Source organism: Amblyomma americanum, chromosome 6 (genome assembly GCF_052857255.1).
Source record: "Amblyomma americanum isolate KBUSLIRL-KWMA chromosome 6, ASM5285725v1, whole genome shotgun sequence".
Classification (NCBI taxonomy): domain Eukaryota; kingdom Metazoa; phylum Arthropoda; class Arachnida; order Ixodida; family Ixodidae; genus Amblyomma; species Amblyomma americanum.
Genome location: NC_135502.1, coordinates 126,454,557 through 126,477,193, shown reverse-complemented (window position 1 = coordinate 126,477,193; position 22,637 = coordinate 126,454,557). Strand labels below are relative to the sequence as shown.

Sequence of the window (22,637 nt, the reverse complement as noted above, 5' to 3'; positions counted from 1 at the left end):
GAACTGCACGCAAATACACAGGCGCCCACAAGAGCAAGACTCGGAACTGTTTTATCGCCTGCAATTGGAGCATTACGACCGCAGAAATTTTGGGCTGTTTTGCAGTTAAGGTTAGCTTTTGCATGAATTTGTCTTTCAGCAGCTCTCCCGCATGCCCACTAGCTAGCACTTTGACCTTTTTTGATAAATATGTTGCAAGAGACTACTTTTACAATTATGTTAGTAATTTTTCTGTAAGCAAAATGAAAATTATGTATTATCTGTGCTATTTCACAGGTGATGCATGGGGCATTGAAGCGTTAAATAAGACTTTGATAGGCTATATGTGCACATTAACCCTTTAACCGCCAAGCCGCTGCAGTGGCTCAGTGGTTATGGTGCTCGGATGCTGACCCGAAAGACGTGGGTTCGATCCCGGCTGCAGTGGTCGATTTTCGATGGAGGCGAAATTCTAGAGGACCGTGTACTGTGCAATGTCAGTGCAAGTTAAAGAACCCCAGGTGGTCAAAATTTCCACAGCCCTCCACTACGACGTCCCTCATAGCCCGAGTCGCTTTGGGACGTGAAACCCGATAAACCAAACCAAACCTTTAGCGCCAACCCTGAGCTGTACTCATCATGGAAAATTGTACCCATATCACTAATGGCGAGTCACACTCGTCCGGCCTGGTGCTGCGCTGCTTCCACTGCCAAAGGTGAGTTATGGTCAGCAGTTGCATTGCTTGCAATTTTCATCACTAGAGGGCAGTAGTTGTCCATGAGAAAAGCACGCTTCACGTCTGTAGCGTGTTTTTAGCCTGAAAACATTCATTTTCACAATGACGTCACACATGAAGAATGCCGGTGGCGATGATGTCCAGAGAAAAAGAGCTACTTCTTGGAGCAGTCCTGACAACAGCGTTGCTGATAAGGCGCAGTTCTGTGTGTTGTGACCGATTACTATGACATGCACTGAGGGAAAGCCACCCTCAAGAGCAGCTTTTGCTTTTTTAAATCTGTGTTAATTTTAACCAGAAACCAATGAAGTAATATATTTTCAGAATCAGAATTACATGGGAAAAGTTATGACTACTTTAAAAAATTTGGTTATTTGGAACGCTTTTCGGGAATTAATTTTGTGGTTGAGGGGTTAGAGTTTCTCGGCCAATTGTATGTCTTTCACATGAATGGGGTCATGTGACGATTATGGAGTAAGACATTGAGTACCTCATATGGCAGTTAATCGTCTACCCAGGGTATTGGAGGAGGTCAGGATCTAAGAGCATTGTTTGAAGCCTAACCAATGACATCGTTGTATGTCATTTCAAAACTTTGTGCAGCTTAATACCCTAGGAAAAATGCATTCTATAATTGGTTGTTTGGCAACTGTATGCTGTTTTTCTTAACATGAGTCTGTGGGACGCTTGAAAAACTGATGTGGCTGGATCATCGCTTCAATTAATACACCATGTTCACGCTTCTGCAGTCTAGAGTCAAGCTCATGATTCGGAATACAGGCGTTATATCTGGTGGGGGAACCCATAGCATGAATGCACCTTTTTTCTTTATTTTGTTCTCACTCTGGATATAACAGCGTAACACGTGCGAGGCTAGGCCCTATGAAAAGCCCAAACATGGAAAAGCTCAGCGACCGAGGTTAGCGGCAGCCAGCATCTTCTCTAGTCGTTGAGCATTGCTGAAGATGGTGGCCCTCGTTGCTGAAATTTCCTCCAGCTGGTCACCAATGCGCTGGTCTAGTTCTTCTAAGTTCTGTCTCAGTGGTTCCAGGGTAGAGTCTGTCACACTGTGAAACAAACAAAACAGCCTTTTGTTCATTCTGATTCTGAACTCTGCGCCTGTCCACAAAAGGAAACATAATTAAGCTAGAATCTGTCCAAAAGAAAGCGGCAAGATTTATATATCGTCCTTATAGTTGGCATCCTTCAGTCAGCACTCTGGTAAGGAAGGCAGAATTAGAGTGTTTAGAAAAGCGGTGCCAACACGATCGATTAAAATACATGTACTTGCTATACCACGATAAACTTGGTATGAGCAACCTCAAGTACATTCGGCCAGTATGCAGGCGAACCACCCGATCACACCACATTAAAAAATTAAAAGGTTATTCCTATCGTATAAACACATTCGCAAACTCATTGTTTCCGAAGATGATCCTTGAGTGCTTTGAACTCAGCCTCGTGTAACTTACTTGTTACACTAGTTTGTTATACTATTTTATCAATCCACGTGTGCATTTGCTTGGTTGTTTGTGTCGATTTGTGGAGGAAATCTTGTTGTGCCTTGGTTTTTTTTTTGCACGTATTACTTGTGTCTGTTTTCATACCTCCCACTCCTGCTTACAGTCTCATCTTGAGGCTACCAGTATTGTATAAATAATAAACAAACAACACCTAATATATTTCTTGCCATCTGAAACTTCTGCTTCGAATATAATTGGTTTGGTTTATGGGTGTTTAACGTCCCAAAGCGACTCAGGCTATGAGAGACGCCGTAGTGAAGGGCTCCGGAAATTTCGACCACCTGGGGTTCTTTAACATGCAGTGACATCGCACAGTACACGGGCCTCTAGAATTGTGCTTCCATCAAAATTTGACCACCACGGCCGGGATCGAACCTGTGTCTTTCGGATCAGCAGCCGAGCGCCAAAACCACTCAGCCACCGCGGCGGCTGCTTCGAATATAAATGCATGATTTTGTGGCTTATGCACTTTTGGTGGCTACCATGGAAAGCTGTTTTCAGCTTGCATGAACAGCTAAAATCTTTGAGTTTCTTTTTATGTTTATGTACAATACAGTGGAGGAACGCCACTGGCACAGGTTTTGAATCCCAACTAGAACCAAACTGGCACCCCATTTGGGATGAACTGGTTCCGGTTTAGACGCAGGCAAAAGTAACCTCATTTTATGCTATTTACTCAAAGGAGGTCCTGCAGGAATATTTTTCACAGCTGGTGATCGCACGCCAAAAGGCTCCTTGTGTGCTTCTGAGACTAGAGCAGGCAGAGTTGTCAATAGCTGGTTCTTGCACACAAAAATCGTTTCACTTATCAAATCAAAAATACAAGAAGGTGAAGAATTGGACAAAATTGGGTTTAAATGCGGCAGCATTAAGGGTCCTGTTCAGTGGAAAACATGGTGGCGGCAGTGGCGTGATTGAAAGCAGGCAATCCACCTGCCACCTACGTCACGTGACCTTGTGACGTCATCACAACCTGCCCACCGTGGCAGGTGGCCATTAAATTAATGATTGGTCACTAGAGGTTGCTCGGGAAAAGCAGCTTGGTTCTTGCAATCCGCACCGGTGGCTGCGTTTGAAACAGCCACCTGCTGGGGCAGTGGCGTGTTGGTTAACCGTTACGCCACTGTGCCAGAAGTGGTGTGAGGACTCCCCGCAATTTATAAATGTAAAATAAAGAATTACCAATTCCGCATATATGGGAATTAACCCATTCAGTTTATCGAATCATCCACTTAAGGCAGAGCTACAACAGAATCAGCAGCAACAGAAAATTTTAACTCATTCAAACAAATCGCCAAGGATCGCCTCGAGGATTTTTTTTTTGCACTTTGTCTTCTTGATGTCTGCAGCTTATACAGCAGTGCTCACCTCCAGGAGAGCTTCAAGCTCTCCTAGAGTTATATTTATTTGTTGTAATCTCTCTTCTGCATTTGTTTTCTATGTGGCCAAGCTATAAAGCTACTTTCTTTATTATTCATTTGTTGATTGTGAAAGAATGAAGGGCCAACACCAGTCACATCTCCAAAGCAGCTTCCAGTAATGTTTGCGAACTTATTACACCTGCTGCTGCAAACAGTCACTATATTTTGACACGACTATACATTCTGAAATATTTTTTAAAGGGCTCTGAAAGAAGCTCTCAATAAAGTTGTGGTATCTGTTAGAGGGTACAGCTCCATGAATATCCTCCAGCAAGAATTTTTTGTGTTTTGTTGTAAACTGAGTTATCTTTAGTGAGAACTTGAATTTCAGTTTTTTTGCGCCTTTCCCTCTCCTCTTGTCACTTTTTTGCATGATGAAAGATCAGCGCCTCTCCGCCGGCCACCACAGCCGATGCACATGGGAATTCCAGGGAGCGGGTGTGGGGGACGTGAAGCTTCCCGACACGCCGGAGTGGCGCGGCTGACTGGCTGCAGCCGTGGTAGCTGTGTGATGTCTGAAAGAACCTAACAGCCACCTCTTAGTCAGCATAGGCACGAGTGTGATACACTGGAGGGCACAAGCAGGAAAATGTCACTGAAAACGGCTCGCCAACTTTCGCAAATGATTATGGTGTTACTGCTGCGTCTAGAAGTGTATTATTTGGCTCAGGTCTTCATGACATGAGAATGTAGTGATTGAGCGAGTTTATGTACTCTCCTCAGAAGGTGTTTCAGAGCTCCTTTAATATGGCACAGAAGTACTGAGCCAAAGTAAAATATTCCATATTTATAATTTGGCATTTTTACTCAGTGTATGACCTACACTGCATGATCAAGGAATAAAAACTGCCCAAAATAACAGAAAACAGAGCAAGTTGGTTCATTGACAACTTGCCCAGTTTTATGTTTCGTGTTTCCAGTTTTCAGCGTTTGTTTTCACAAGTGCAAAAAATGCGCAGGTGATCATACAGTGTGATGCAGCAAATTTGTGTTAGTAGTATTGATAGTACATTCCACTTTTACACTGGTTGCCTTCCCTTTCTATCTTTGAATTTGATTTTATTGTGGGCTTCTGCTGGGTGGAAGTTTCTGGAGAGTCAAGGTGGGTGCGGTTCATGGGTGGGAGATGCATTTTTACCAGCGGGTGCACGGAGGTACATCCACCAGCAAAAGTTTTCACCGAAAGACGACTTTGGTGGTAATGGAGTGAGAAATTCGACATAGACGTGCACTTCTGATTTGTGTCACTCAAGAGTTCCAATTAGAATATATTGAAGCGGGCAGAGTGAGTGAGGGAACAAACGAGGGTTAATGACATCCCATTCAAAATCAAGAGGAAGAAATGGGCTTGGGCAGGGCATGCAATGCAAAGGCAAGACAACCTCTGGTCCTTAAGGGTAAAGGATTGGATTCCAAGAGAGGGGAAGCGTAGCAGAGGGCAGCAGAAAGTTAGGTGGGCGGATGAGATTCAGAAGTTTGTGGGGATAGGGTGACCACAGCTGGCAAAGGACAGGGTTAATTGGAGAGACATGGGAGAGGCCCTTGCCCTGCAGTGGACGTGGTCAGGCTGATGATGATGATGATGAATTGGCACCATTATTAGGGTTCACAAATACAAAGGCAAGAAAATGTGCACTATTTATCACACTTATCAGCTGTATTTTTGTAAGCTGCTTTTTCACCCCTTTTCTGATTGGCATGCATAGGCATGCTTTGACAGCTACATGCTCCTCTTGCTTCATCGCAGTCCACCAAAGTGGTCATCACAAAAGATGGGAGATTATATTTCCCTGTGGTGCCAGTTATGTCATGAATGATGGACATCACAGGAAGAGGAAGTGTATGCATCTTCAGTAAAAGTGATAAAATGCAGTTTTCTGGCTGATATTCATTATGGCTGGCCTGTATGTTTATAGGCAGGGTTTGGTTTTTGTGGCTTTGCATACCAAAGCGACTGAGGCTTTGAGGGACGCCGTAGTTCAGGCCTCCGGATAATTTCGGCCACCTGGGGTTCTATGACGTGCACTGACATTGCACAGTACATAGGTCTTTCACCTCCTGCAAAATGCGAGCGCTGTGGCTTAAATCGAAGCCACATCTTTTGGGTTAGCAGCCGACTACCATGACCATGAAGCCACCTTTGTGGCTACGGTTAGGTACTGCCCGGTGTATCAGAATAAGCTCAAAGTCATTTTAATTGCTTCACATTTCTTATGACCCGAGATTTTTGCAGGGTGTTACACTTGTGACCAAATGTAAAAGATTTGCCCCCTCCTGCTGCCCCTTCTATGGTACCCTTACTTTAGACGGCCTTTGTACACAAATGAACAGTGCTATTATTGCTTGCTGTTCATGCAGTTATTCAAGTGGCGAATTATGCTAGCATAGCAGATAGCACAAACAGCCTTTTCGATCAGGGCACAAATGTAGTTTGTAGTTCTTGGATTCTTTTGGTGCTCGTAACTTTGCACTGTTGCCATGATAGAGCAACATTCAGTTATTGAGCCATGGGTACATCAGATGAAACAAAGATCCATCTTTTATGGCAATGCACTGTTGCACATATCGGTGACATTTAGTGTTTATAATCGGCATCATGTTTTGGAGCAAACGAAAAGATCAGCTGGTGTACGCACGGTGTTGAAATCATTTTCATTGGGAAGCACAAAGGTTATGCTATACTTATTTATGCAACATGTAACTATGTCTGAGAGGTCCTAATCTCAGAGGGTCATTGGTCTTTCCTTGCCATTTTTTTTTGTTTGGTTTACAAACGAAAACAGAGCATCACTACATACACACCTGTACTCATGCCTTGTTTCTCAGACATAAACTGCACATTTATCGCTCGAGTAAATGTCTCTCTAATGCTCATCTGCATCCTGCTTGCACTGGCCACAATGGTCTATTACCAAGCCACCCATTCTTTGTGTTGTTCATTACATGTAGAATAGGCCGCCGCGGTGATTCAGTGGTTATGGCGCTCGGCTGCTGATCCGAAAGACGCAGGTTCGATCCCAGCCGCGGTGGTCAAATTTTGATGGAGGCGAAATTCTATGGGCCCGTGTACTGTGTGATGTCAATGCATGTTAAAGATCCCAGGGCGGTCGAAATTTCCGGAGCCCTTCACTACGGCGTCTCTCATAGCCTGAGTCGCTTTGGGACTTAAAACAGAGATGGGCATTTGACCACAACCTCAAAAAGATATGCTGACGTCACTCAACCTCATTTTTGAGGTTGAGGTCTCCTGAGACGCCCTCACCTCACTTTTCCTGAGGCCACTGGCGACTTCAACCTCAAATTTTGAGGTTGGCTGCTTGACCTCAGAAAACAAAAAACAACAAAACAAAAGTGATTAAGAACTTGATCAGAGTGGCTATTCAGGCGAGTTGGTTTGCCATGACAGAACTTATAGCGCTAAGAAACCAGGACGAACAAAGAGACACCACGAGCGCTCGTGGTGTCTCTTTCTTTGTTCGTCCTGGTTTCTTAGAGCTATAAGTTTCGTCGTGATTAAGAAGTTTTTCAGTTAAAAACAATTTTGAGAATCCTGTGAAACAGGAGAGCCAAAATGGTGATGGTGCCATTGTGATGACTAGTTATCACAGTAGCAGCACTAAGCAGTATGTAATTATCTAATAAGGTGTGTGCAGAAACTATCGATGTGCACGCAATAGGAGAAGCTTATAATCTGGGATGAACCCCCGGAGAGATTATGGCCTGCGGACAGGGGTGTCCCTTACGCGGTTACCACCAGTACATTAGATGGTACTTTTTTCATTAAGTTTGCTTCACTAATTGCAAGCTTATCAGTGTCAACGTTCGGCAACTGCTTCGCGTATAGTTGTTCGTATTTGCAGCCTCTCGCTCATTCATGCATGAACCGGCAATTGACAAATGCAGACCTTCTACACCATCTACCAGAACTTGGGAGGACGAGGGGCAGAGGTATTCACGATACTCTTCTTAAACTTGAGAATAGTGAACATATAGAAACTGGTCGCCGATGTGTTTTCCAATGTGACGGCTACGCAGATGCATATCAGTATATTTCGATATTTTAGCTCTATCCAGCACAGCGAGAGCACTCAGCGTAGATGAAAATTTTTCCACCCAGCAAACGCTGTTTTCAGTCCTCTGTATGCTGCCTTCGAAAATAAGCTGAGACTGTAGTACACCAACAGAGGCATGTTGTGGTTATGTCTGTGTAGAAGCGAGCAGCTTCTGTTATTAATGCGAAAGCATTGGATGGCTCAGTTTCAAGGTCATATCCTGAAAAAAGTGCCTGCAAGAAACAGCACCATGTGACATCATGAGCCGACTAGTCACGTGACGAAGATTATGTCACATCATTAATTAATGCTAATTAATACACTGATAAACGTGCCTAACAAGTTCTTATTAATGTAATTAGGTAATGCTAAGACTAATTCGTATTACTGATGACATCATATGAGTGTGACGTAATACCAGGTCATGTGACAGCGATGTAATGTGACGTCAAATCTAGTCAAGTGACGACGATTTACTGTGATATCATACCAGGTAAAACGACGTCGTCTTTTCAAGCAATTTCATTTGATATACATTGTTGCCCACTCTAAAAGCATTTCCACCCTAAAAATTTCCTTGCCTGCATTCAAGAATAAGCTCAAGGTATATTTGTTGGAATGCTGATGTTTTATTCTCTTTTTATGAATATTACCTGCGCTATTATGCTTTTAGACTGTTTTTGTGGTGAAGTATTGATTTGTTATTTTCTATATTTTATAATCATGCGCTAACTGTGCTGTAATTATTTCTTGTATTATTGATCAATCGAGGGTCCCGGTACAGTCTTTGACTATGGGACCCTCGTCTGTACACTTATGATCTTTTGTATATATTCTGGGACCAATTAACCTTGCCTAAAAAAAAAAGGAGCCATGACGTCAGCGCTGGCAATAAACATGAGCACGAAGCAGTCTTGCTTTGGGCCATCCGCGCTGCGACAAATTTATAGCATGCCTGTTGGACTGAACTTATTTGTTTGCGGCATCAGACAAAGCTATCATGGGTCAATGTGAGTAATGTGCTTTTCGCGCTCCCGGGAGATTGAGCCGACCGGCAGGCAGCTACGGGTGCTATGCGAGGGGGCAAGGGGGAGTGAGAGTGGCGTGCTGTGACAGCAGCACTCCTTCCAGGAAGACCAGAGGGGTGCGTCTTCCTGTAGGCTCGGGCTGAACGGAAATTGCGGCGCAGCACCAAAAGCTAAGAGCGGACTGCGGCATCCGGTTGTCCAAACAGGGGAAACTGAACATCAAGCATCATTGCATGAACACTACGGTGGTGCGCTCCAACTCTGCTTCAGAACCGGCACTCGTCGGAGTAAGCTGTGGCAACTGCAAAAAGTCTCTACCTCACAATTTCAACCTCACTGCATGCCGACCTCACTCAACCTCAAACTCACGCGTGATGTTAAGGTCTGATTTGCTGACCTCACTCATAAAATTTCGAGCCGTTGCCGACCTCACCTCAACTTCACCTCACGACACGAGGTTGAGGTCGACCTCATGAGATTGAAGCCTCATGAGGTTTCCCACCTCTGCAGCTAGAATAGAAGGACCGAACTGACCTGTAGACCACTCATAATTTGAGACAATAGCCACAATTTGGGGCACCAGTTCGTTCATATATTCAAGCACGAAACTAAATGTGGCCTGCTCAGTGGAGTCAGATGGGAGCCTCTTGTTCCTTGCTTAGCCCTCCAGCTGTATACTCCTTGGGTATGTGTTGAGCGAGTTGTCTTCAATACGAGTTCAAGGCTGCACATGTTTCGTACCTCTGCTCAGAGTTGTATGCGCGGAGATTCTTGTCATGCTCCTTTTTCCACGAGCTTAGCTCGGCATTCATAGAGTCGAGGTCTTCGGAGAGCAAGTCAAGGAGCTTTCCGAGCGGCAGTGCCCCGCGGCTAACTGCTTGGATGTGCTGTCTTAGCGTTTCCATCTTGTCCTGGCCGGCTGTTGCCTTGGAAACAGCACTGGGCATGGCCTGAAATGAAGCATGCTGAGTAGATCAGCGCATGCTTTGCCCAAAGCATCCATGCTTGCACAGTAAAGGCACCCCAAAAGCTAAATGGAGAATGCAGGCAGTGTAACATCTGCGCTCTCACTGCAAGTCATGCATCCACTGCTAGAGAATTTCGGCGTGCAATTTATAGACCACTTGCATGCTCCATGTAACTTTTTTGTCGGCTGTACAAGTAGATAGATGGCTTCCACATTAAAAAAAAAATATATTGGTATCTGTGTCAAAAATATTTACATTTGGCTGCACTTCCTTCAGAACTGCCATTTGTGATTCCTCTGCAATACGTTAGTTTCAAAAGAGGACTGTAGCTTTCAAGGACACAATTTTTAATGCGGAATAAATGGTGCTAAGCTGATTTTCATGAGATAAGAACTTGGCTTAACTAATGCCGTCACAATTGTCCTGTCAGTTGTTTACCTTGACGGTACGGCTACAACCTTATGTGGAGACCAAATTCTACTGGGAGGTTCAACATTGCAATCAGCTGTTAAGACAAAGTTAACATTAACTGCAGGGGGCACAATTGTAGTCCACATATGAACTGCTTGCGAGCCAAATGCACGATTTCATTGTCTGTAATAGGCTCTGAACATTTCTGTCATGTAAGTCAGCATTGCTAAGCACTGTAGATGCTGGAAACAGCGAAATGATCTCAAGATGGTGTGTCAGGTAGTGACAAAGGCTAAAAGCAGCATAAGCAAGTAACTTTTAGCAAAGGATCTGCACACCTCACTGTAATTTGTTGTGTAAAAAGGCAAATCAAACAACTAATGTGGACGGCCACAATCTTTGTTAGAACGGTCCTGCTCAGTAGACCAGCGTTCCCGAGTGCCAACCCGAGCTTCGTCCGCTTCGTCTTCATCAGTGCTGGCTGTTGGGGCATCAAACCCCAACTGTCTTTCTTACAGTTGCAATTAAAAAACATACTTTGTCAGAAACACCAGGTGCTAGCACCAGTTTGAAGACTTGTATGCATACAACTATAGTTCATCCAGATGGGGAAGTTAACTGCATCAGCTAATCTTTTATAACTTAACCATTCCTTTTTTCCTGCTCATTTTTTACTGTCATTTGCTGCCAGCATTGCGGCTGAAGTATTCTATGCCATTCTAGAAAAACAGCGCACACAGGACAGGGACCAAGGGAAGAACCGACGACACGAGCGCTAAAATGCAGTTTATTTTTATTTTATTTTACTGAAATGCTCTTCTGTCTGATTTTGATTGGTTACTTGTTTATGGTTTGGTTTGTGGGGGTTTAATATCACAAAGAGACTCAGGCTGTGAAAGATGCCGTAGTGCAGGACTCCGGATAATTTTGACCACCTGGGAATCTTTAACATGCAATGACATCGCACAGTACACAGGCCTCTAGCATTTTGCCTCCATTGAAATGCGACTATTGTGGCCGGGACAGTACCCACTTCTTTTGGGTCAGCAGCCGAGCACCATAACTACTGAGCCACCGCGGCAGTGCTCTATTGGGTCTTGAGAACTTTGTGGCGATACGTGCAAGATTCGTGCACTTTTTTGGGGGCTTTCACACCAAACATAGATTTTGTGCACATGGCATAGGTGATGCGGCCAGTTGGTGCAACATGTCGTCATGAAACGGAGAGTCTGGGAACAAGATAAAGGCGAGGCACCCACGAATGCTGCACTACGTATTTTTTGGGTATATGGTGCTATTTCTCGAGGCAAAGGGTGTACTTCAAGCTTCTTTTTCTCAAGTTAGGGGTATTTGAGGAGTTTTTAACAGTTCGATATGCACTGATGAATTGAAACATTAAACAATATGGTTGCAGATAAATATTCAGTCAGAAAGCCGTAAAGTGCTACAAAACACAAAAGTACTCGTGGCATCATTTTTATAACCACTTTACTTGAGCATGAAAAAAATCCTAGGAGACCTTAGGTCATGATTTCTCTAGACATTAAAAAGAAAACCTGGGTTCATGTTTGGTTGAACACCACATATAATAAGAGCTGGGAATAGCTATGGTCAGTCAGCTGCATTTAAAGCCTCTTTGTTGGTCTTGCTAACAAAAGTCAGTTTTCCAGCTTCTTTGTCAGGGCCCCTACTTGACCAATATTTCTTCACCTACTTGCATAACGGAAGCCTCTTATTTCATTGCATTTCATTCATAATATGATATTAGGCTTCAGCTGCAACAGCACTTTGTGTCTATACTGCATGGTGCATTTTCATGTAGCTGTGCCCTCTTACAGGTTCAGTTGGTGCGAAGCCTATCGATGACCTTTGGCTTCCTTGCTCCAACTCTTTCTTTGCCTCGAGGATCTGCTTTACCAGGCTGCCTGAAAGCAAGAACACGCATCCTGCTATAAGACACTCTTTCAAAGCTCACCAATATACCATGTTGTTGTCATTAGCAGTTGGAACAAGTATAACACTGATGAAGGAGTGAGACAACATGACCCGTGTTCCGGCATTTGTTCTGCTGCCATCTGCAGATGGTCATGAGAAGTAGGAACAGATCAGCACTATGGTTTCCTGGGAAGTCCAACCCAGAAGTGACTCTGCATCACTGTAGGACATTGCCTTAAACCCACTGTACATTTCTGTTTACACTTTATTGTCACAGCTAATGTCATGACAGAGGCGCAAAAGAGATTGTTTGCCTGGATAAAATTTACACGTCATGGAGCACTTGTTTCAAAACCTCTTTGCACACTGAAATACAATGCTTTGGCGATTGAGGGTATGCGAAATAAATAAATAAATAAATACATCATGAAGAAGTTTAGCTTCACGGAACCCAACCTTAATGTTACCGAGTCTGGCTTATTTTTTGATGTGCTGTGCTGTCATTAAAATATCAGCTCCTCACTTGAAGCTCATGCAGGTATCACCAACGCACTGCTCTCCAGATGATAAAATTCTTCAGGATGATAAAATGCACCATCTGAAAGTAAGTGGACACATATGTTTTGGCTATTTGGATCGGTGAACCTACCTTGCTCAGACTCGACAAGCTGTTCTGACCGCGGGGCATCCGACTTGACCTGCAAGGATGCAGTAATACACGGTCATATTTCACGGCGCCCTGTTTCAGCCTCAAGTGTGCTGGGGCTGAGAATCTGAGCATGCAATCACAGCTTCAACAGAACGAGCTAACACTCAGGCTTATTCTCTCAATAGCCGAGACTCTAGTCCAACCTAAGCTGAAATTAAATGCGTGTGTGCTGAAATCAGCTTTTGGTTAAAATTGTGCGTTTTACTCACAAGCACAGGTTCTACCACTGGAGCTTCGGTGATCACAAATTCCTCGTCTTTGTCGTCTTCATTCCTGTCATCATTGGTGTCTAAGATTACATTTTCTACTGGCTTTGCAGTTGGGGCCCTGTAACACAAACGGTATTTTTTCTGGCACGAAGATTGGAATTCGAACCATCAAAGTTGCATGCTTGCATTCGTGTGCAGAAAAACGGCTCTTGCTGTCAATATCTTGGTTGAGCAAATGAGTTTTTAGTAGTAGCAAGCCTTCACAACAATGGCATCACTCTAGTCAAAGCCTTTTAAGATGTGAGAGTACACCAACTGTGTTTGTAGCATACCCGCATTGATGAAAACACTTTTTGCCATTGCATCTCTTATACGTGGCTGATTCCAGCCGTGTTCGCAGTTCACACTAACAAAAACTTTTAGTGCTCAGAGAGTGGTGCAGAAATAAATGTGCACTGTTTATGTTTGAGAGTATCACCTCCATGCTATTGTTTGAATCTACCATGCCACATAAGCTTTTGAACTTTTGCCACAAAGGCGGCTCTCATGCGAATCTTTCAGCCGCAAAGGGGTGGCTCATTCAAGCAGCAGTACTGTCTAACACTCGGTTCAAAGCTAGCTTCATGACTACATCTTACAGTGTTAAGCCACCCAAGGAAAGGCACTGGTTACTATTAAATGAACAAGCTTCAACTGCACGAGCCACGGTCATGTTGTTACCTTGCAACAGGAGTGCTGTCAGCCGAACTTTCCCTTTTTCGAATCCTTGGTGCTGCTGGTCTGGAGCTTCGAGGCCGAGATGATCGCAGTGTTGACCTAACAAAAAGAATCGCTCATGGGAAAATCCGAGTCAATTATAGGCTGCGTCACTTCCTGTCTGATGCAGAAAGCACAGATAGCCGTGAACCCAGATTATCCTAAGATGGTAGAAACAGCTTCTTGTGGCACTTTTGAAATCTCGCTTGTGAAGCACTTGGTAAGTTTTTATCGTGGTCTTGTCTTCTGGAGCAGTTTCAAGTTACCCAACATATCACCATGTTGCTTGCGCATCTACTGGACCAGTAATATGCTAACACATGGCTGGTTTCATTAGGATGCACAAGGCAAAAAGGGCCACTGGTAGCAGTTTTTTAGGTGCCTAATGAATGCTCTTTAGGAGCGGTTACTGTAACAGCAATGCCGTGTAAATGGTTACCTATGAACGGTGCCTTCTAGACATGTGCCAAGCCTGACACAGTGTGCTCACATACACCATTTATTGGGGATCTGTTCAAAGCTTTATTGTGTTTCCTTTCATGACACTTCTTGTTGGTTATCCAATTGGAGGTGTTTGGCAGTGAGAATAGACCTAGAAGCATGACAGCGTAGTAAGTGTGCTTGCTCAGTGAGTTGGAATGTTCTGAAATCAGACAATTTGGCGTTGTATATCTAGCACTCTTAGTATCCTTCCACTTTTCAATGTCCGGTCCCTGCAAATTAACTTGGGGTGGGGAAAGTTAAACGTCAATGAGTTTGAAGAGGTAACGTGTCATTCGCCTACTCGGAGAACTGGTGGAATCTTTGGTTCAAAGGATGATAAGCACAACAGGTATATTTTATATGATGTATTGCCCGCTATTGGTACTGTCCCGGTAAACTGGCCACAAACCAATGATGGTCTGCCAGCAATTGTACAGTTGGCACTGCTTCTTCCATGGGACCAAACATGGCTCTTCCCTGTATCTTGATTGTGCAGTCCTATATGGACACTAAGGAGACTTCCATGAAATTAATCGTTCTGAGTAAAAATTGATTCCACAGCTCTTTTTGGCTCTGTTGGCATTTGTACGACAGCAAAAGACGCATGTGTGGCTAAGAAAATTGAATTTAAAAATTTTCCAGCCAATCGATTCAAACTCCTGACGTCCACACAGAGAGGAACTGGTTGTTACCGTTTTGAAGCGAATTGCGGTGTAGCGTGTCCTCTGGGATCCACCCCCAAAATTCAGCGCCAATGCATGCATTTTACTTGCGAAATTGGCTGATGGTGGCAACACCTGCATTTCATTCTCTGATCTTTTCTAGCTTATAATGGCTCCATTTTCGGTGAGAGTGCTCTTCTTTATGATTAGAACCTGGTACTGTAGAACCTGATGCAGGCCAACTTGCAATTGCCCTCAGTGTCCCTTTAATGTGCTACTTATAATAAATGTGTATGAAGTTACCTCAGAGCTGTGCAACCAAATATAAATCTCAGTAAAGTGTGGATCTGAGCTGGTTGGCAACTCATATTGGACACAAAAAGACAAGGACAAATCAAGCCAGCAGACAAAGCTCACTTCATCTGCACTTCATGTCCAAGACAAAAATAAATATCATGCACGACAAAGTTGTGTTCTCTCTCCAACTAAGCGTGTGTCCTGATAAAGCCTCAGGAACCTCTAACAGTTGGCTTCGTGTCTATCATTTTGTTCAATATGTTGGCGTTGCCATTTGTGAACATTGACTCACAGCATCCTAAAACATTGTGAAGAAATGCTCACCGTGAAACTGGTCTCTCTACTTCTCCCGGAGCACTGCCCTCGGGTTCAGGCAGAGCCAAGTTGTTTACCTCCTCAGAGTTTGTCTCCTGGGTGTTTACTGAACAAAAGTCATTTGCTGCAACATTTTTCAAGCCTTAGCTGTGGGAGCAAAGGATGGCATGCAGCCTGCGCTGTAATTTCTCTTACAAGTGGGCTGCCTCTCCTGTTGTGCTTCAGCCCTGCCATCGGGAGTTTTTTCTTTGCGAGATGAGCGCTTGGAACTCCGTGGACGCTTTACTTCGACTTCCTCTTCTTGTTGGATGTTGTGCTGTAGGACAAAGAGTGCATTAGCCGCTACAGGTTGGTCCTCATATAATGCCACTTTTAGGGGCATTTGAGATGCACAACAAACACTGCGCAAAGCACTGTGCATCATAGTAACATATATAGGCAAAAAATACAAATGAAAGACAATAGCCACAGCATACATTGCTGGCGTGAAGGTCCAACTGTGTAGTAGTATCTTCTTTTGTGGGTATTGGATCCTGAAAGAAAAAGAAAAATACACATAGGCTTTTTCACGAGTGAAAGCATGAATTCCACCGCCATCTCGCCAAGCACTGCCACTTTTTGCAAAACAATGTTTACAAAAAATGAAATGCATTCAAGGTTGGCTTTACAAGCACTGGTTTTTCTTGGATAGCAAAGCTTGCGCATGCAAAGCACACTTTAGGCTTATTTATATGTCTAATTCTACTGTCGCACTCAATATAACCTGCAGCACGCAAGAGGCACTCGTGCTGTAAGCTTGAGTTATGAGCCTGACGCTGCTGAAAAGGAGCTGTAAATCACAGGAGCAGAGTTTTCTGTTGTGTTCCATAAAAGAGTTTAGGCTAGTTGGTTCATTCTTGAAATGAACAAAACAGCCAGTCTAAGAATGTCGTTAATCTGTCATTTGCAGCTGCAAAACTCAGATGAAAATGACAACTGGGACACACTGGTAATTCGGCAATAGTAGGCCATCAACATCTATAACTAATTATACCATGGAAGGCCTACCAAAAACCAAATGCTACTCAATGAAGATGGGCTGAAGGGGTCTGACTAGTTCTAGAATGTGCTCAGCTAGTTCAAGTGGCCTGCTGTTTTAACCTGGGGAACTGATCACTTTTCATTTGACGCTTCCTTAGTTGTGCCATCTGCAGAAAAAAAAATGGAGCTTACACGTTCAGCCTTTGCCATCCCATAGGTAAGTTCAGACAGGGCAGGGTCTGTGGGCTCTTTCCTCTCCCGTGATGACTTTTTTCTCGAACTGGTCCTAGGCCTCTCGGTGCTGCTGCTCTGATGGGCAGCATCGCCCTGTGATACACCTTCGGGAGCCTTGCTTGGAATGGGCTCCCTGGATTTAGATCTGTGCTCTCCTGAAGTTGCTTTGCTTGTCTTGGATGACTTGCTGCTGAGTGAACTTTTATCCTTTTCCTTCGGCGCTGACTTCTTGTCAACATTCCCTTCGGTTTCACTAGCAGTCTTTCTTGACTTTCGTTCACCTTCAGACTTTTTTGATGCTTTTGATGACTGCAAAGTGAAACAATTATTATCCTGCAACACTTTGCACCTTTGTGCACAAAGTTATGCTTTCACGGCTTTTTGGAAAACAAACTATCTTCCTACATATATCTACAACAATTGAGTTGAACATTTGGAGTCAGATATTTGAGAATGCATGCATGCTATGAAGATTCTGCCTAATGGAATACTAGCCAGTCAGCACGGAACATAGGTGTGTTACAAAAATTCTATCAGATCCCATGGTCTAGGAACACATCCACCTTTGACGGAAGTTGACGGAACTTGTGCAGCGAAATCAAAGACACCGAATATGAACATGCGCATTAACTGCATGCAATGAGTTCAGTAATCGATTTTGGCTAATTAAAAATTGGACAGCAACAATTGCCTTCTCACTTTGTGGCTGCCTTGCTACATGGTTTAGTTGTGAAAACAGCCTTAATGTAATAATCATTTTCTCAAAAATTATGAAAGCTTATAGTTTTGAACACGTAGTATATCACTACACTTTTAGTAGCATACTTTACCTCTTTTTTCTTGCTGCCATCTTTTTTGTCAGACTTGCTGGATGCAGCAGGCTTTTCACCCGCCAGTACTTTCTGTACAGCCTCAGTAGAGTCTACCTGCGATTTTTGTAAGGACACGATCAAGCATATACGCAGCATAAATCAGATTATTCAAATAATTACAAATTTATTTAGCTTCGTTTATCACCTTTTTCGCCGCATATTTTGCAAGTGTTTGAAGAAACTCATTGGTTTTATCTGGTTCATGTCCAGCAACGATTTTTGACGGCCGTACTGGCAATGCTGATCCAGTTACAAAACCTGCATGTATTTAAAGTTCAGCAAGGTACACTCTGTCAGTCAAATACGTTAAAATACATTGTGTGTGACACACGTGGCACATTCATGCTTCCGAGTCTCTGCCTTGCAAAACCCAATTGCAGTTTACTGCTTAAAAAATTGGCACGAAGGGTTCACTTACCCACTGCGTCAATGGCCTTCTGCAAGAAGGCTATTTTGCCTTCTTTGTCCTAAGAGCGCGAAAAAAAAATCTTATTGAGCCGTGTCAAAATTTCAGAAAGAAATCAAACAGATTCGCACTCACTCTAATGTTCTCCGACGTAAGCTCTTCTTGCGTGTACAAGCCATCCAAAAACTTGGTTGCTTTGATGACCTGCGGTACGCGCCCATAAATAATCGCTCACCTTGTCATTGTCGGGTTAAAACACTTGCGTTACAGTCTCAGCAAAAGTTACGACATAGGTGGTCGCTTACATTATGGATAACGTCATGCAGAAATCGGAAAGGCGGTTTCTTGAGCAGTTTTTCCGGCAGAGGCGGCTTTTTTATCACAGATCCCAAGAGGTCTTGTGTTTTCTTGATTACTCTGGCGCTAACATCTTCATCCATCATTCTTCAGTTCTTGTGCTTTACGCGCACGGAGAGGTTAATAAGCGTAAGCGAAATAGATCACATCTTTGGTGGCACTAGAACGGGCGGAATGCGGCAACGTAGTTTCAGTTTTGGATTCATCTCCATGGCTACAGTCATACTAGAGCGAAAGCGGCAGCAGTCCCATGTGAACCCTCTCCACTTTTTTTATAACCGTGGACGACAGCCATCTTGTTACTCCGCTCATGGTTCCATGCATGGTCCAGGCGACCTAGACCAGGTTTAACGGCAGTTTGCAGCGTACTAATCTGGCAACCTCACAACTTCTCCCAGTATGGCCGCACGCTTCGTAGTGCGCGTCAAAAAGTTGTACGAGGAATGGTGCTGCGGCTTGCTTACGTACTCTGTTGAGTTCCTTTCTAGTTCATGCGCAAAATGTTCGCGATGGTGCGCGCACGAAGATACTTCCAGGTGGCGGTGAATCTTGTGCCGCTCATTACGTATGATTTGTGTTTGTGTGAGCCGAGATCAACGAGGATGGTTGGCGAGGTTCAGCAAGGTTTGTTTTGATGTACGGGGTATTATAAAACATGCATGCCCCATGCCTTTTGGCGTAACCTGGAGTCTCTTTAGTAAAGTGTGCACCATCGCCACCTCCTGTCTTCTCCGGCGGTCAGATCTCGGTGTTCCATACAGGAGACGAGGCAGAAGGGAGACGACACTCGCGCGGAGTGCAGCGCATGCCTTCTGTACCGCTGCCTGTGAAGATGCGAATTCTGTTTGAATACAACGGAAGATCTGCAAGGTGATGATAGTAAATAGAAACGTTGGAATGCGGTTTGCTTGCGTACAGCTTTGGAAATATTAAAAATTCAGGCCATATTCTGTAAAACAAATAATTGACAATCAGTGTATCTGCACAATTACAAGCATATGAGATTATTAAGCAACCTGCCACTGCAAAGTTACAGCTGGTTTCATAGTTGACAGTCATTTAACTTCAGCAGTTATGTTTGTGAATGCCTGCTTTTTATTTCTGCCATAAATTCACTGATGTTACTGTTGTACACACTAGACAAAAGTATCATAGCTTGTAAATAATGTCTCAGTCATACACAAAATAGCATTCAATACTTTGCACATCTTTTCACACACTCAAAGAATGCACATGAAAAAAAAAAAGAAACAGTACCAAGACCTCTGCTCTCATTTGTTGAACACCTAATAGGGCAGCCTTGATGCAGTACTGAGGGAAACTTGGAAAAAAAAAACATGTTCAACATAGTATCAATACAGTGATTTTGCATGAACAATGTTCGAATAAATGTTCGATGTCACTCTTCATCATACTTGTTATCTATAGCAGGACTGTGCATCTGGTGCAGATCCCTTCAGAAATAGCATCCCTCATAGCCTGTGCCACTCTGGGATGTTAAACCCCACAAAACCAAAAAAATAGAACCTTCAGAAATGCACATGAGCATCTGTGTAAAAGCTGAAATGTGCAACTGCTTTGCATTTAGATTTCTTTAACGCGAATAAATGTTTGAGTACCTGCTGAGCACTTCAGTGATCTTAGCTTTGGAAACATTTTCTGCACTGAACCTTGCACTGGTGAAGAGTTGTTGCATTACACATATAAGGTGTGTTTTAAGGAACTTCAACAAAAGGATGCTTATTTCTTCTACTACAATCAACAGACATATTTACCTTGCGTGTCATGCATCATTGCCATTTATCTGACAAGGCGCGACAAGAGATCTTTGCAAGGTAATGGAACGCAGTCCTGAATTTTACACTGCGATACTACTCTATATACATGTACATTGGCCAGGTTCATTCCTCCAATGCACTGGTGAAGCTACCCCACTACTGTCGCTGTATCAACAGTTGTTGAACGCCAACTTGTGATAATGTAAAGTCAGGAGTATTTAAGAGATTATGCAATGCAGCTAGTTGGAACAGCTGGTACTCTGTATTTTGTAATAAATTTTCGGCATGTGTAAGACCCCAGGTATCAAAATTATTGAAGAATCCTCTTCTGCAGCGTGCTGCATAATCCAAGTGCGACTTTGGCTTGTAAAAATTTATTATTATTAGTTTATTCGTGTTTCCTTCATTCCTTGCTTTGCACTAAATAATTGTCATTAAGTTGCGGTGCAGACAAAGGGAGATAATCGAGGGGCTCATTATGACATATACACTGACAGTTCATTAACTTTGGACTCCTTCATGTATATGTCGCTAAGTTGATTAGTGCAATTGGAAATGGTTGTTATTGATGCTGAAACAAGATTTGCTTTGTAAGCAGTGCTCTAACATCTGCCCCTCTTGCCTTCTCTGTTATCCTTCTAGTCTCCTCTCTCAGTCTGAGTGTCACATATTTCTTCAAAACGAACTTGATCACTCCAATTACATGTGCTGGGCTCTGTTTGTAATGTTCTACTTCATTCAAGCTCTGCTCATGTCGTTGGCAGAACTGCTGGAAGGACTGTATAACCAAGCGGTCAACGTTTTTGTGCCCTTGCTCATCACTGCAGCGGAAAATCTTAAAAAAAAAACGCGACAGTGCCGTTATGAATTTTTCAGAGAAGAACAGTACTCACACATAAAGCACGATGGCGGCATTCTGAGGAAACTCTGTGCACGAGCGAGACAAAGCGGTAGATCGCGAGGCGCGGAGCCACAGCGCGCTGCGTGCTTACGGCATCTTCTGAGCAACTGACAGGCGAGCGTGCATAAGCGGACGGTTCTGTTCTCTGTATTATCTTATTTGTTATCTGTGTTCTTATGCTTTTGAGCGAAGGCGGACTTACTCGCCCGGCCGACTTCTATGGTAGTTTCGGGTGTCGCTCTGAACGCTGCCGACGGGTCCAGAGTCCAGATTCTTGTGTGCGATGATCGACCGCCGTGCGCGCAAGAGATACGATCGGCCAACGTGCGCACGGGAAACGACTTGCGTGTGCAGCGCTTTCCTGGCACAGAATCAGACACCCAAAACCAACACCAGCAGTGAAAGCAACGTTCGTGCGAAAGACTGCGAACCGAGCGGCGGGAGTGAATGACTCCAAAGTGCGAAGAGTGGCTAGAACGCGCGGTCGAAAAAGAGGGAGACCGCTCTCAATGGACTATGCAAGGGAGTGCCTTGAGCAGACACATGGGGTGGAGAGGTGTGTAATGCAGCGCGTATTGGGCGTATGAAACTGCCGTTTCTTAATTCTGTCCTGCAGTCTACGCCGTAAGTAGTAATAAACTAGCATACGTAGGTAACCTACAGCTGCTACAGCAGACGAAACGAAAACGAAACTTTCCCAAGTTTTCTTGTACACGTTTGCATATTTCAAATTTTGAAACAACAAAAAGAGTTTGGTGTAATGCTCAAACATCTTCTTGGATGTTTAAAGTTTTAGAAGTCTATATTTAATGTAGCTATATTGAAAATATTCGCTTAATTTTCAGTAGTGCAAACAACTAATAAGTACAGGCAACTATGGGAGTAGCAAGATGGCGCTATTCTACAGTGCTCTAGAATATGGGTAGTGGGTCTTGTTAGACGTCACACTAGACGTCTAACAAGACGTCTAGTGTGACGTCTAGGAAGCAGTCTACATGTCCATGTATTGGAACTTGTCTAGTGCTCACGCCGCCTCGCGGCATAATAATGTAACTAAAGCTTATGAACAGTTGTACTACTATTTTTCACAAACTGAGCAATAAAGATAATTAAAAACGTGTTTTCAACAAGTTTACACATTTCTTCTGGAATGAATTTGCGCGTAAACCGGACTGGTGGATGTGCCTATCGGTCAGTCGACTTGTAGCAGACGGGACCGCTCTCCGAAGACGACGCTAAAGAGATATGCGATTATTCTTTTATTATTGATGCTCAACTGTACATGCTCCTCGAGCGTGCTCGTCCAGACGGTCCTGTAAACATAAGAATACGAAAGACTGTAATTAATATGCGCGAAATACGATACGGCTAATATACACTGCAACAGGAAAACACATACGTGACATTAAACCCGCTGTCTGCCCTACGTGGCACTCGGAGACAGCGAGAGACCTAAATACAGCAGCGATCTTTAATCCTGCAACGACTAAAATCAATTCGCAACATGCCGGTGTATTTGTTCTGAGAGTGTAGAGATAAAAAAGAATGCACGCGAAAGAGTTGATGCAACTAATACAGCAACAG

The 22,637-nt window shown here is 43.7% G+C and overlaps 1 protein-coding gene across 6 annotated transcripts; it reads right to left on the bottom strand.

Annotated features, from left to right (window-relative positions):
* Nucleotides 1-1,499: 1,499 nt before the first annotated feature.
* On the bottom strand, nt 1,500-21,183 carry IFT54 (intraflagellar transport 54). Of its 6 annotated transcripts, XM_077627937.1 has the most exons (17): nt 21,046-21,160; nt 19,632-19,695; nt 18,323-18,475; nt 18,153-18,221; nt 18,030-18,078; nt 17,757-17,869; nt 17,570-17,665; nt 16,698-17,048; nt 15,962-16,018; nt 15,681-15,801; nt 15,495-15,609; nt 13,693-13,788; nt 12,973-13,090; nt 12,704-12,752; nt 11,956-12,044; nt 9,482-9,690; nt 1,500-1,783 (listed from the first exon to the last, which is right to left on the bottom strand). In XM_077627937.1, the coding sequence occupies exons 3-17, from the start codon at nt 18,458-18,460 to the stop codon at nt 1,624-1,626; spliced, it is 1,830 nt and encodes a 609-aa protein (XP_077484063.1). In that variant the 5' UTR covers nt 18,461-18,475; nt 19,632-19,695; nt 21,046-21,160; the 3' UTR covers nt 1,500-1,623. The 6 variants fall into 6 exon arrangements, with proteins under 6 accessions (XP_077484063.1, XP_077484064.1, XP_077484062.1 ...); XM_077627938.1 differs by lacking the exon at nt 19,632-19,695 and having other exon boundaries at nt 21,046-21,183; XM_077627936.1 differs by lacking the exons at nt 19,632-19,695; nt 21,046-21,160 and having other exon boundaries at nt 18,323-18,684.
* Nucleotides 21,184-22,637: the final 1,454 nt, after the last annotated feature.

Excerpts from the sequence above, each read along its gene's own strand:
- IFT54 (XM_077627938.1), bottom strand. The coding sequence starts at position 18,460 with ATGATGGATGAAGATGTTAGCGCCAGAGTAATCAAGAAAACACAAGAC. Across the intron at positions 17,049-17,569 it reads ATGGCAGCAAGAAAAAAGAG|TCATCAAAAGCATCAAAAAA; the intron begins GTAAAGTATGCT and ends TTCACTTTGCAG. Across the intron at positions 12,045-12,703 it reads GCTTGTCGAGTCTGAGCAAG|GCAGCCTGGTAAAGCAGATC; the intron begins GTAGGTTCACCG and ends TCTTGCTTTCAG.